Raw genomic sequence first — 12150 nt, forward strand, 5'->3', positions numbered from 1 at the left:
CGTGGAGTGCTTCTGGTGAAAGTGCTGGCTGAAAGGATTGAAAATCATGCAGATAAATTGTCTCCTATTGTCCAATTCCTCTGTTCAATGAAACAGAATTTTGTACTTTCTTTGTAAATAAAAGGGCTGCATCAAAGTACTCGAATGATCAATTTTGCCTGCTATTAGAAACAATCTGCTGGGCCTAAAACCATCTAAGTGCTTTGGTCAAAGACAGGGAATGAAAGCTCCACCCATTTCCTCATGGAAAGGCAACAACTTCATCCCTTTGATTGCAACTGCACAGAGCTTGAAAAGTCAATGGTGCATGAAGCATGGTTGCTTTGATTTATGAAGTGCAGACTGGGGGACATGTGCCCTGGACATAATAGCTCCTGACATTCCTCTGCCCTCAACTTTGTCTTTCACTGACCTAAGTACAAAGTAGGTGTAAAGTCAAACTAGTGACTTTGCATTGGTGGAAAGGAATCCAGAAACACAACAATTAGGAAATCAATTGGTGGGAGTACACAGCCTTATTCATGTTTGTATGCAATGAAGAAAACACAGATGTGACCTTTTTCAGCAAGTCAGCGCACTAATTAGTGTCAGAGATAATAACCACTAAACATGAAAATCTGACCTATATCTAGCACAAAAGGGGAAAAGGCAGCAATTTACTTAAGTCTCTATTATACTGCTAATGATTATGAGCTGAAAAACTAGACCATAATGCAAGGAAACTTGTAATTAAAAAGCATCAATTATCATTTTCTCCTTGTAGGGGACATTAATCAGGTCCCCTTGCCACAGTCTCATTCAATACACAGATAGACCTATAGGATTGTGATTCTTCCTAGAACAGTCATAAAGAAATCTAGTCAATGGGAAAAATTCTGCTTCAGTGAGAAAAGAGAAAAAGAAAGGAAAAGGAAATTAGTATAGTTAAAGAAAAACCTTTCAGCGTTTCTTGTTTGACAAAGCACAGGTGTGTGTCAGGGTTGTTTTCTAGTAGGGCAGCCGTGCCTCCCTCCAGCGATGACTAAACTGGATTTAAGCAGCGTACACAATGTTCTGAGGTTTCGGGACTAAGCCAGCTAATACTTCAGTCATGCTGAACATACCATCCTTCTGTAGAGATCAACCAGTCCCCGAGGTCCCTGGGAGGAATGTGAATCTCTCAAAGTCTGCATATTTCCCCTCTGTGCTCCCTTAAGGCCTCAAACTTCCAGCCAAGGGGGCAGATTGGCTGGAGGTTGCCAGAGGCTCAGCACCCACAGGCAGAACCAGTTGCTCAAGTGTGCCTGGCCATGCTGTAAATACATTTAGATTTCTTCCAAAGAGCTCCAGCCCTGAGGAATACTGAGTCAGGGCTGAGCTCCGGTCACTGGATTTGTTTGGAAATTGCAGCCAGGGAGGCAGTTCCCTGTTGTTCTCTGTGGCTACATGCAGAGGCATTTCCAGGAGTCCAGGGCAGGGGCAATTGCTACAGGCCCATAAGTGGAAGAGGCCACAAAAGAAGCAGCAGCAGCCACGTGTGGTAAGAGTTACAGGAATATCAGGCATGGCAGGTCCACCTTGCTTTTGCGAAATATTGTCATTAATGGCCAAAGTAATTGAGGGAATACAGGCTGTCTAGTCCTGAACACCCAACTGGGTGATGTGGGCACAGTCAGTGACTAGAAGATTTAATCTATCATTATGCACACAAGGACTACATTTAAACACACTTGGCTTTACCTGATGTCAGCTCTGCCATGGATAACTGCAGAATCACAGCTCATCTTTAGCCACCTCTAAGCTTTTTCCTCTTAGCATCTTCTGTAGCTCTTGGTCTTTAAATCTCCTGCTCCTTTAATGATCATGAAGTTGAAATGAAAACATAAAAGACAACTCAAACAGCAACAAAATTAAAACTATGCTTTGCATGACGGAGACTTTGTGAGATTTTCATTATTACTGTGCTTTAAATAATTTAAAATTATTCAAAAGCAATCTATATTTTCTATTGACAGTCTCATGCTAATTTAATAACCTGTGTGGCTGTAATTTTCATTAATTGGCTTACACTCTGAACACATTTTAATAGACTTGACAATTTTTTCTTCCATTAGACTCTTACAGTCTATTACCAAACAGGGATGCTGAGTTCACCCCTTCCAGTAATACCATAACTGAGCCCACTTAAGACAAAGCCCTCATCTTTTCCCTGTTGATGGCAATCTCTCTGCCCCCCTCCTCCTGAGGACAGGCCAGCAGCTCTCATTCTCACTGCCTTGGAAGCACTTATCCTCAGACAGAGCAGAGAGTCCCCTAGGGAAAGGCTGGGGCCGGGAAGTGGTCATTCCACTTGGGAGAGGGCACATTGCTGCAGCTTACCCCTATCTGGGCACTGAACTGGCTCAGAAGGAGCCTGGTGGGTGGTGAGGGCCACAGGGGAGTTCAGACATTTGTCACGGATTAGTTCCATGAAGACAAAAGTCAGTCAGGGCTGTCAGTTCAGCAGCTCTGAGCATTCTGAAGTTCACAGTTGAGACATATCTGCCCTCGTAGCACTGTCTCATTGATTTTCAGAGTGAAACTGTGTCAGTTGCAGTGGAGACTTGGCTCAGTGTGTAGTTTAAAAAAAAAAAAAAAAAGAATAAAAACAAAGCCAGAGCAGAGGATTTAAAGCCAAGCTCTCCCCATGCAAGTGTTGATAAGTGCTTTGTGGAAACAGGCTATTTCAGCAGTCACAGTCCCTCTGCAAGCACTGAACATGTCTTGGATTGTGCCAGATAAATAAGAGCATAATAGGATTTTTCTTCTGAAGACACAAACTCCCTGTGGCAATATCACAGCCTGTTACAGCAGCATGTATCAGGTAGGTTCCTCAGTGCCTGATGACTGCATGTCCCCACACAGGGCTAACACACTGACGGCACCAACTGAAACAAACCTATTGCCTTCCTGGATCAATACTGCAGCTACCTGCAAAAGTGCCTTTTATTAACAGGTGTATTTTATACTACTCCTAGGAGCCACAGAACTTCTGAAAAAAACAGCAATGCTTGGAACAAGCCAACCTGTGCAGTACTGATTCAGCCTCACCATGTTCCCCAAGCATCACCAATGCCATGAGGTATAGAGCCAGCAAGGTGACCACACCGAAGGGCTGTCTCCCAAACCTTCCACGATCTCTTCATTTTTCTCCCCCATCCCTGCTCCCTCCCCTCTGTCTCTACTTGTGGGGTGCTTTTGCCTGGGCTGCCTTAGACCCTTGCTGGTTTGTGCTAAGTCTTTCATTTCAGTTTTGTGCTGTTATTCTGTTTGCCTGTCATCAGACTTTTCAGCTGACTCCCTCCCTGAGGAAACTGTGATTTCTTTTGCTATTAAATTTAAAACTTAACTACAGTGATTATTTCCTGCAGTGGTGAGAATTCTCTCAGCCTTCCCACTCAACATGTCTATGGCTGGTGAGAAAACAAATTACCTGTATAAATGCTCACAGTTAATTGAAGTTTCCCATGCAAGCCAAGTTCTCGTGATTGCTAGGCTCTCTATGCTTTTTTATTTTTAATAGGAGCACCTGTGATTTACATTGGAGAATTTCAAAGGATGAAGACAATAAGCTCTGTTCTTTGTGATTCTTTAGACACGATAACTTGCTTATTACTTCCCAAATAACTATAAAAGGGATGTTTATTTTGCTTTCACTGGTCTATTCTGAAAGGGCCTGAAATTCTAAACAACAAAACGTGCTAGCATTTTAAATTTGTCCTGATACTTTGCTATCCATCACTTTGATTTCTAGTTTACTTGGTGTGATTTTTTTTCAACTGTTTTTCTCAAACTCTTTTTCCTTTCCTTGTACGTGCCCTTTCCCTCGCAACAGCTGTAGCCCGTCTGACAGCATTACTGCCCCTGTGCTCAAAAGCTGGGGGCTTATGATGCAAGTGAGCTTACGGGTGAATTGCAACATTAAGAACTTGAACTGGACCAAGCTCACGAAGAAGCAATTAGAACAAGCACATAGCTTCCCCTGAAAAGTAAATAAACTTCGGGGTTTAATCACCCACCGATGAACAGGATGTTTACTCCGCACAGAATGAGTGCCCTGCATTTTACAAACAATTAATTGACCTGTGTAAGAGAGAAAGAAGTGGTGGTTGGCAGGCTTTTGAAAACTCTCCTAAAGAGTGGCCGAGATCAGACGAGGAGCTCCCACCACTGCAGGAAGGAAAGTCCCACGGCTCAGCTCTGCGGCTCCAACAGGTGCCCAGGAGCACCCCCGCGGGGAGCAGGGACGTGGCCCCCGCCTGCAGCCCTGCGACTTCTCTGCCACCGGGGGGCAGCACCGCATCGGGCTGCAAGGTCCCGGCCCGGGCACCCGTGGCACTGAAAGGAGGCTTGGCAGAGCATTTCGTGCCCTTCCCCGGTGGTTTCTAGCATGAAGCAGCCAGCACATCGTCGCTGCTTTTTCCACCAAAGGTCACACACAAACGCACTTACATTAGACAAGAAAATAAGTAGCTGCTAGTTTGCTGGAAAGGAAAAAACTAATGGTGGCAAGCAGGAAGAGGCTTTTGGCTTAAAGCGTTTCTGTCCCAAAGCCTCTGCTCTAGAACAGTAAAAATGTTATAAAGTTAATCAAATGAGGGAGTGGGATGTGCAGGTCACTTTCTGAACATGCTTAAGTCAAGAAGGACGTGGCCCTGCCAGAACTGCTCAGAAAAGGCAATGCCACGAAGGGGCCTGAGAATTTTCCCTAGTTCTCCTGTCAAAATGAGTTTTTAACAGCTAGCTTGAATTCTTACTGTAAAGCATTCCCTAGCATAAAAAATGATATGCTAGGGAAAATTCATGCAAGTTTATCTACAAAATGCAAGCTCAGACTTTTAGATTTAGATACAAATGTTGAGACTTTCAGATACCTTTATCTCAAAATTATCATTCTTCCTTGGTCCTGATAATCAGAAAACATTAACAAACTGCTAAAAGTTTCAACTTAGAAAGGTAACACCATCATTTCTTTCCTAGTTTAGGAATTAACACATAAGTGGTACTGCAATTTTTAAAGTGAAAAGCTGTTGCTCTTGCTCTTTCCTGGGTCTTCATGAATCATAAAAACCTCTCTTAAGAAAGAGAGTCTGAGGTCTTTTTCTCCTCTCAAGCAAGCGGTCTCAAGTTATTACTAATGTGAATGACACCTGCAGGCGCTGTTCTGCAAGGTGCTTTTTCTTACAGTCTCACATGAAACACGTCATTGTGCACATGGATTGGCTCTTTCAGGTGCAAAACAGCATAAATGTCACCACACAAACACAGCCTTAATCTAATTGGGGCAGACAGGTGTCTGCACATTGCCATGTGCGCACAGGAGAGCCAACAGGACTAGCAGTGCAAATAGGAAAGCAAAAGCCTGTCACCTTCAACTCACCACGCCTACATACTACCTTATAAATCCAAGCTTGTCCCCACCCCAAACTGATTTTAGGAGATCCTTTTATTTGTCTTCTCAAAACATAAATATTTAGCAACACACCTCATCTTATATTTGCTGAGTGCATCTTGGTGACAAGTAGAAATCTGAATTGGCTTTTTGGTTGTTTTTCAATAACATATTGTTTGACCTCTAATCTGGGTTTTAATCTGTTTCAGTAACAGATTCAAGGCATTTCCCAAATGTTTCCAGTGACACAATGGGGCTTGTTTGGCATCCAGAAGACATGCTTATAACAGGACATTTGGACTCCTTGTGTAGTTGTTTACTTCCTGGGCTCATTGACCTTGTCTTCGCTGGAGATGTCTGTTGATCTGTGTCCCATATTTTTAAATATTTGTGATGTATCTGTAAAACAAAGCAAAAGTGCTCAAAGCAGTACACAGCACTCTAATAAATGAATGTATCAGGTATGCTTCAGGAGAGCAAATAAACAACCTTTATTATAGCTAAACCCAAAACACTTCAGGATTAAGTTAGGATTAGCCAAGGGATGATCTGAAATAGACCAATGAATTGTCCGATGGCTACTCCATCCTGCACAGATGACACCGTGAAACTTCCCAGAAACCAGTGCTTTTCTGAGCCTTGACAAGGGCTGTGGAAAGGTTTGTGGAGGAACTTTTAGCTTTGTAATTTAGCAAGAGATGTGAATGCAAGCACTCCTGTGCTCACTCTTAAACTTAATTAAGTATTTACCTGCTGCTAAACTGGTCCATGACAACAGATCTAGGTGCCTGAAATCAGTTGTTACAGAGACAACATCTTCCATACATCATTTATGAAATGTATCTGTACGATTCATCACTAAGAAGCTTCACAGATATTCACTTGCAAGTGGTCACTAATATGAACATGCAAGATCCAGTGCAAAGTTCAGTTCAGAGTTTTTTTTATTAAAACACCTTTTCACATTCCCTATAGTAACAGACTTGTATGGACACTTGTGGGATGCTAGAATGAACATCTTTCATCAGAATTCAGTCATTTGTGAAAGGCTTATGATACAAAAAACATTTGCATGGGGAACAATAAATTAGAAATACTAGCCAGTAACTTGAGCTTGAAAATTTAAAAGTTTGGAATGAAGATATAAAACCTTTTTGTATTTCTTGCTGATTTTGTGCCTTTGATGCAATGCTTTAAGCAGTAACTATATATGTATATACACATCCATGTCTTCTCTTTGTAATTAAAATGAGAACCTTCTTACCTGTGGCCCAGATCTTGTAGTAATTTAATCTGCAGTAAGAAAAGGAGAGCAATTGCAGTGTCAGAGACCAGCTTCTTAAAGGATGTTAAAGGATGGTACTTTTTGTTTTTCTGTTAAACTAATGCAACTGAAAAAAACGTGGGCTTCAGAGATTAGATCCAGGTCCAGAACTGGATCCATGATAATCATTTATCATACTATAGAGAAGAGGAATAGGTATGGAGTTCCGTAGTGGACAAGCTGGGCACAAGTATAACTTTAGATCTCTCCTAAAATCCCAGGAATAAGCATTATACATAACTGTTTTTTCAGATACAAACTCACCGACCTCGGTGTAGTATCCACCCACTCAAGATGTTTATTTTGCATCATCCAAAATAAGCATGATTAGCAATCATTCCTTGAAGAACCATCATAGCAAACTAACCAACAACATCAGAACTTTTAGAAGGAAAAAGCAGTTTAGCAAAGAATAAAGAATATTTGTGTCTCTACTGAGAGAAGCACTTGGTAAAGTACTGAATCTCTGAACAGTTATTCAAGTTTTTAGAGAGCCCAGAGCTCACTCTTCTGTTAGGCCCTAATTGCAGCGTAGCATCCAAATGAGCTATAAATTAGCTGGCTCCAAGACTGGTAGCAGTCCAGCTGCTGCAGCACAGGGAGTTCAGCGCAAGATGCAAGATCACATCGAAGTACATACATGGCTGGGCAGGCTGTGCTGAGCTCTGTTCTGCCACGGTAGAGTGTTACTGATTACCAAGTTAGCTAGATTAAAGCAAGCTTAGATATTTCTACATTCTATTAGCATCACAGTAGTTACTGCACTGCAGAAATGTACTTTCTCAGCCATAGTTTCCCCTTTTATTTCCTCAGAGCATGATGAATTGGGAGGCTAGAAAGACAAAATTTCATTAGCAGGGGAAATTAAAGATGGGAACCCAGGTCAGTGGTTTCCTGAGCCACTTTCCTATGAGAATTTTTTTTGCATTTTTTTCCATTAAATGCTTTAGGAATATCTCTTTTGTTCCCCTTGAGGAAATAAACTTTGGAAAGAAGAGCCTGGCAAACTCATAAGTAAGTGCTGCAGAGCTTTTGAAACAGTTGCAACATCTTCCATCTCGGCTTGTTTTCTTCTCCCAGATGATGTTTGAGATGAGTACTCTAGGTAGCATCAGGATGCCCTTGTATTCTCTGTTGGCAACAAGACCAAAAAAAGAAAAAAAAAAAATGAATGTAAATAGCCCCCTGCCCTCCCCTCTCCTTTTTGATCAATACAAAAACTTAAAATAAAATAACATCTTCCTTAGACCACTGTACAATGAACTAATAAATACGCACAGTTCCCTGGGGAGATATTAGCATTATCTTCATCAGATAAAAAAGGAGATAAGACAATTGGGGATTTGGGTTAACAATCAAAGACTGGAGTGCAATACTGTAAATCAGCAACATCTGTAACTGCGTGTTTACTGATAAAAGTCAGATTCTTATGGAACTTGCTGGCACTGAATGGATCTGAAAGTCAGTTCCTTTGTTTACAAGTAGATGCCCAGTTACCACAATTAGGCCCTGTTCTTCAGTTACACAGGAACAAAAAAAACTTTCCCAAGAAGCATCTGAGTAGATTAACAGAGAGCAATGCGTCATCCAACTTTTAGACACCACATTTCTACTCCTTCCAGTAGGCTATCTGCTCAGTACACACTGAGGAGAGAGAAACCTGGCACTGAGAACCACGAGAGGTGTGCGGTTGGAGGAGTCCTCTATACTAACCAGAGGGAAAGGTCAAGGAGAGATCCCAAACTTTATAGACTTTATGTTACATGACAGAAATAATTCTGTCCACCGAGGATTCACAACTGTCAGGTCTTTCCTGACATCAGTTGCCATAGCAAGTCTTCCTCCCACAAATATCTGCTAAGAGTACGTGATGGCCTCTAACCTAATAGTTTAGTCTGTCAGCACTGAGGCGCCTCATTCCTTTTGTGGACTTACCCCCAAAGGATTTGCCCCATGAGTCAGAGGCAGGAATTCCTGGTTTATAATACAGTGTTTATTTCAGAGTATCACCTTGTTTTTCATATCCTGACTGCCTGAAATGCCCCCCAGTTTTAAACTGACACATCCTTCATCCTCATTTCCTGTCTGGAGCTATTGTGCCATGTTACTGTCCACAGTTAAACACGTGCCAGATCCCCCTTCCAAGGGGGTTGTGCAAGCAACATGTGCTAGGTTGTGCTACGTTGTGCCAGCAACATGAAGCAATTTCTTTACTACAGAAAATTTACAAAATTCATTTGGGATCGCTTGAGTAAGATGAGAGAGTAGCTGAAAACAAACACATTTCTGCAAATAGATTTAAATTTTACGTGTTTCCATCACAGAGGGTACATTCTGAGGCCGTACAAATAGGTGGCTAACAGTACACCGTGTTCCAACTGAGGCTGCCAGTCCTCATATACTCCTTGGACAGACTCAAACAAACAAACAAACACACAGAGGCAATACGGGAGGAGAGATATGAAGTCAGAATGTACTGCTGAGGTAAATTTGACACAATACCAATTAGTATTTGGCGAAGTGGCTATCTCATTGTTAAGATATTTCCTTCAATATGTTTTCAGAAACTGGGACCATTAAATAACTCAGAAAGATTGCCAGCTCTGATTTCAGGAAGGAAACCTCCTCCCAGTTCCTCTCTAAGTAATTCATTTCTTTTGCAAATACTTCCTATGGATGGCGTTTAAGATACAAATTCTTGAAACAGAGGAGAAAGAGAGAAGAACACCCACCCCAAAACTGTGGGTTCATTTCTAAATGTCCCAAAAATCCAAGACATTCAGGTTCATGTAACCCTGGATGGCAAATCAGTCAGGACCACACTGCAATTAAACCTTTAGATAACTCAAATAATTCAGAATTTAACTAATTGTTTTTCTAATGCACCACTTTTCTTAACATAATGCAAACATTAATGATTCTGTGTAATACAACACTTACTGTTAGTAAGCAACATTTACTGTCTGAGCCCTGAGCTCAATTTTATAACGGTCTCTCAGGGAAGATGAAGCAAAGTTCCTAAATTTCCATCCTGGATTATATTTACTCTGACAGAAACTATAGAGGGGCAAGGGAATGGGAGCAAGGCTAGCACTTATTATTAAAATGATTTTCTTCATCTTTTCTTTCCATCATGTAGTACTCTGATCTGGCTGTGACTTCAGAAAGATCACTGCAGAACTGAGTAAGTTAACAGAAATTATCTGAGGAGCAGAACCCACATTGTTGTCTGAACTTTGTGAGTGAAAGAGACAGTGGGATCTGGTGTTGAGACTCCACCATAATTACTGAAGCAAAAATGTTGCATGTCCTCCTGTCTCTTAGCAAAACACGGCTGTCTCTGTTGTTGTGCCTTTTGTCCCATAGACCCTTCTAGAATACCTGTTACTGCTTAGACAGAGGCAAATTCTACAAGTTTTTTGATACATCACTATAGGTAAGTAATCCACCTGGCATTTCATGCCATGAGGATGTCTGCTGGCCAGGCTAGCACCTGAAGGCCTCCTTCCACTCACAAATTAGGGGAGTAGCAGACCAAAACAGCTGCACCTCTGAGCCAAATATTTCAGCTGGCTGTAAAGAAGCAGAACAGCTGGGGAGGAAGTTTAAGCCACTTGATCACTTTATGAGGACCATTTTCCTTTTCTTGAGTAGGACCAACAACTCCTCGTTTGGACCAAACCTCAGTTATGCGCTGAGTGAAAATGAGCTACAGAGAACTGTTACTACATTAAGTACATGAAAAGTATCTGAAGAGGAGACTGTTACAGATGTGAAGTAAGACTATTTCTAGGAAAACTCAGATAAGATGTGCAAGTGTTCTAAGCTGGCTTCTTTGTTCTGTTTCTGAAAATGAGGTTAGTTTTACAGAGAATCTAAGTTTATTACTCTCCTACTGTTAACAAGGATTTATACAGACAACACAAAGAAGACTGCCCTCCTTTGACACTTTTTCCCCTTAGAATCTAACATTGACTCATTTTTGGCCACAGGAACAGAAAACAAAAGATGTTCATAAAATTTTAGCCTTTCTTTCAACTTTCTTGATAAATGGGGGGAGGAAGGGGGGCAACCAACCCCTCCCACTCCCAGAACAGACACCAGATATCTGTCACAGCTACTCTTGACCATTTTTCCTTTTGTGTTGGACAGGGACAAACTTTCTTCTGTGCGACTTTCCAAGGAATGCCTGGTATAACACAGAGGAGGGTTTAGCTCAATTTATTTTTAGAAAATTGAGAGCAAAGAATAAAAACAAACCTTTAAACTAAGAGAGACAATGATATTATAAACCCCATTGGCCTGTTAATATGTCTGTTTATTGTAACACAATCTGTGACCTTCAGTGCTCTGCCAGTGTCTGTAAATAATACAATGGACTGCTTTTTTATCCCAGGGGGATGTGAGTGCTGATGGAGACTTTCAAAATTCAAATGGATGCCATAAGCTGACGCAGACTGTGCTATTGTGATTCTTATTTATGAGTCTTTCTCTTTTTTCTTTTTAAGTAAAGTTCCAAAGTCACAAAGCAGATGGCAAAAAATCCCACCACAAAAAAAACACCTTCTAAACCCTGGTTAGAGGTTGGATTGATAGCTTATCTAACATTCATAGAAGTATTCCTGAAATGTATGTTCCTGAATCAGATTTCTTGAGAGCAGAAGAACAGCTTGTTCAAGTCATTGTCTTTTTTTTTTTTTTAATTTATATTTTTTCACTGACTTCTTAGTCCTATAAAGCTGTTCAGCATATTATACCTCAGCCTGCAGAACCACTGTAAAACCCCTAAAATTTTAGCTGAGCTCCGCCACATATGGTACTGTTCTCACCTCTCAGAAAAACATAGCTGTGACATATCTATGTACTCTGAAGTAAAAAGTTGCTTGCCTACAAAATTTCATACAGTGTCTTAGTTTTCACCACCAGTCCACAGAGTCATCCCATTTGTTGTGTCAGTGCATGAAAATGAACCCAGAAGGAAACACTCCGTGAATGTAAGTGACTTCTTCCCCAAGTGCAGGGGATCAGACATTCCTCCTTAGTTTAACTTTTATTTTCACATTTTAGGAAGGACCTCACTTTTCTGGATATCCCAATCACAGAATGAATGTGTGTGCATGTGAACAGACACACCCTGAGGGGATTCACTGACACCAAAAACACTACAGATATTACAAATGGAACTAGAACAGTGTCTCTCTCACTAGTGATATGTTAACCAGCTTAGCAGGCTTCTATATCTGAATCTTGAGTGCCTCAGTTCCATCAGGACCCTGAAGCAAGCAGCAGCCATCCCCAACCTTGTGCCATTCTGTCAGCATGAATATTTATGGCACATGTCCAAAGTTATGCAGGTGTGTAACACAAACTCTTAGAAAATCAGTATTTGTCATTTACCTCCTGTGACCAGCACTAC

The 12150-nt window shown here is 41.3% G+C and overlaps 2 protein-coding genes across 6 annotated transcripts in view; both read right to left on the reverse strand.

Annotated features, from left to right (window-relative positions):
• The window catches only part of TEX2 (testis expressed 2), a 61981-nt gene extending 55792 nt beyond the window's left edge, over positions 1–6189 (reverse strand). Inside the window, exon 1 of one of the 2 annotated variants that reach the window (XM_072025560.1) lies at positions 5504–6189. Coding sequence is in view for 1 of the 2 variants with exons in the window: in XM_072025559.1 (XP_071881660.1) it covers positions 1720–1738 (19 nt within the window). In the remaining variant the exon portion in view is untranslated. Of the gene's footprint in view, positions 1–1719; positions 1754–5503 lie in introns of those variants that run through there. The other variant, XM_072025559.1, reaches the window with a different exon arrangement.
• A 147-nt stretch (positions 6190–6336) lies between these two features.
• Positions 6337–12150, reverse strand: part of PECAM1 (platelet and endothelial cell adhesion molecule 1) — a 31003-nt gene continuing 25189 nt past the window's right edge. For all 4 annotated transcript variants that reach the window (XM_005012300.6, XM_005012299.6, XM_005012302.6 and 1 more), the window contains one exon: positions 6337–7865. In XM_005012300.6, the coding sequence (XP_005012357.1) occupies positions 7846–7865 (20 nt within the window). In that variant the 3' untranslated portion in view covers positions 6337–7845. The remainder of the gene's footprint in view (positions 7866–12150) is intronic.

Source organism: Anas platyrhynchos, chromosome 19 (genome assembly GCF_047663525.1).
Source record: "Anas platyrhynchos isolate ZD024472 breed Pekin duck chromosome 19, IASCAAS_PekinDuck_T2T, whole genome shotgun sequence".
NCBI lineage: Eukaryota > Metazoa > Chordata > Aves > Anseriformes > Anatidae > Anas > Anas platyrhynchos.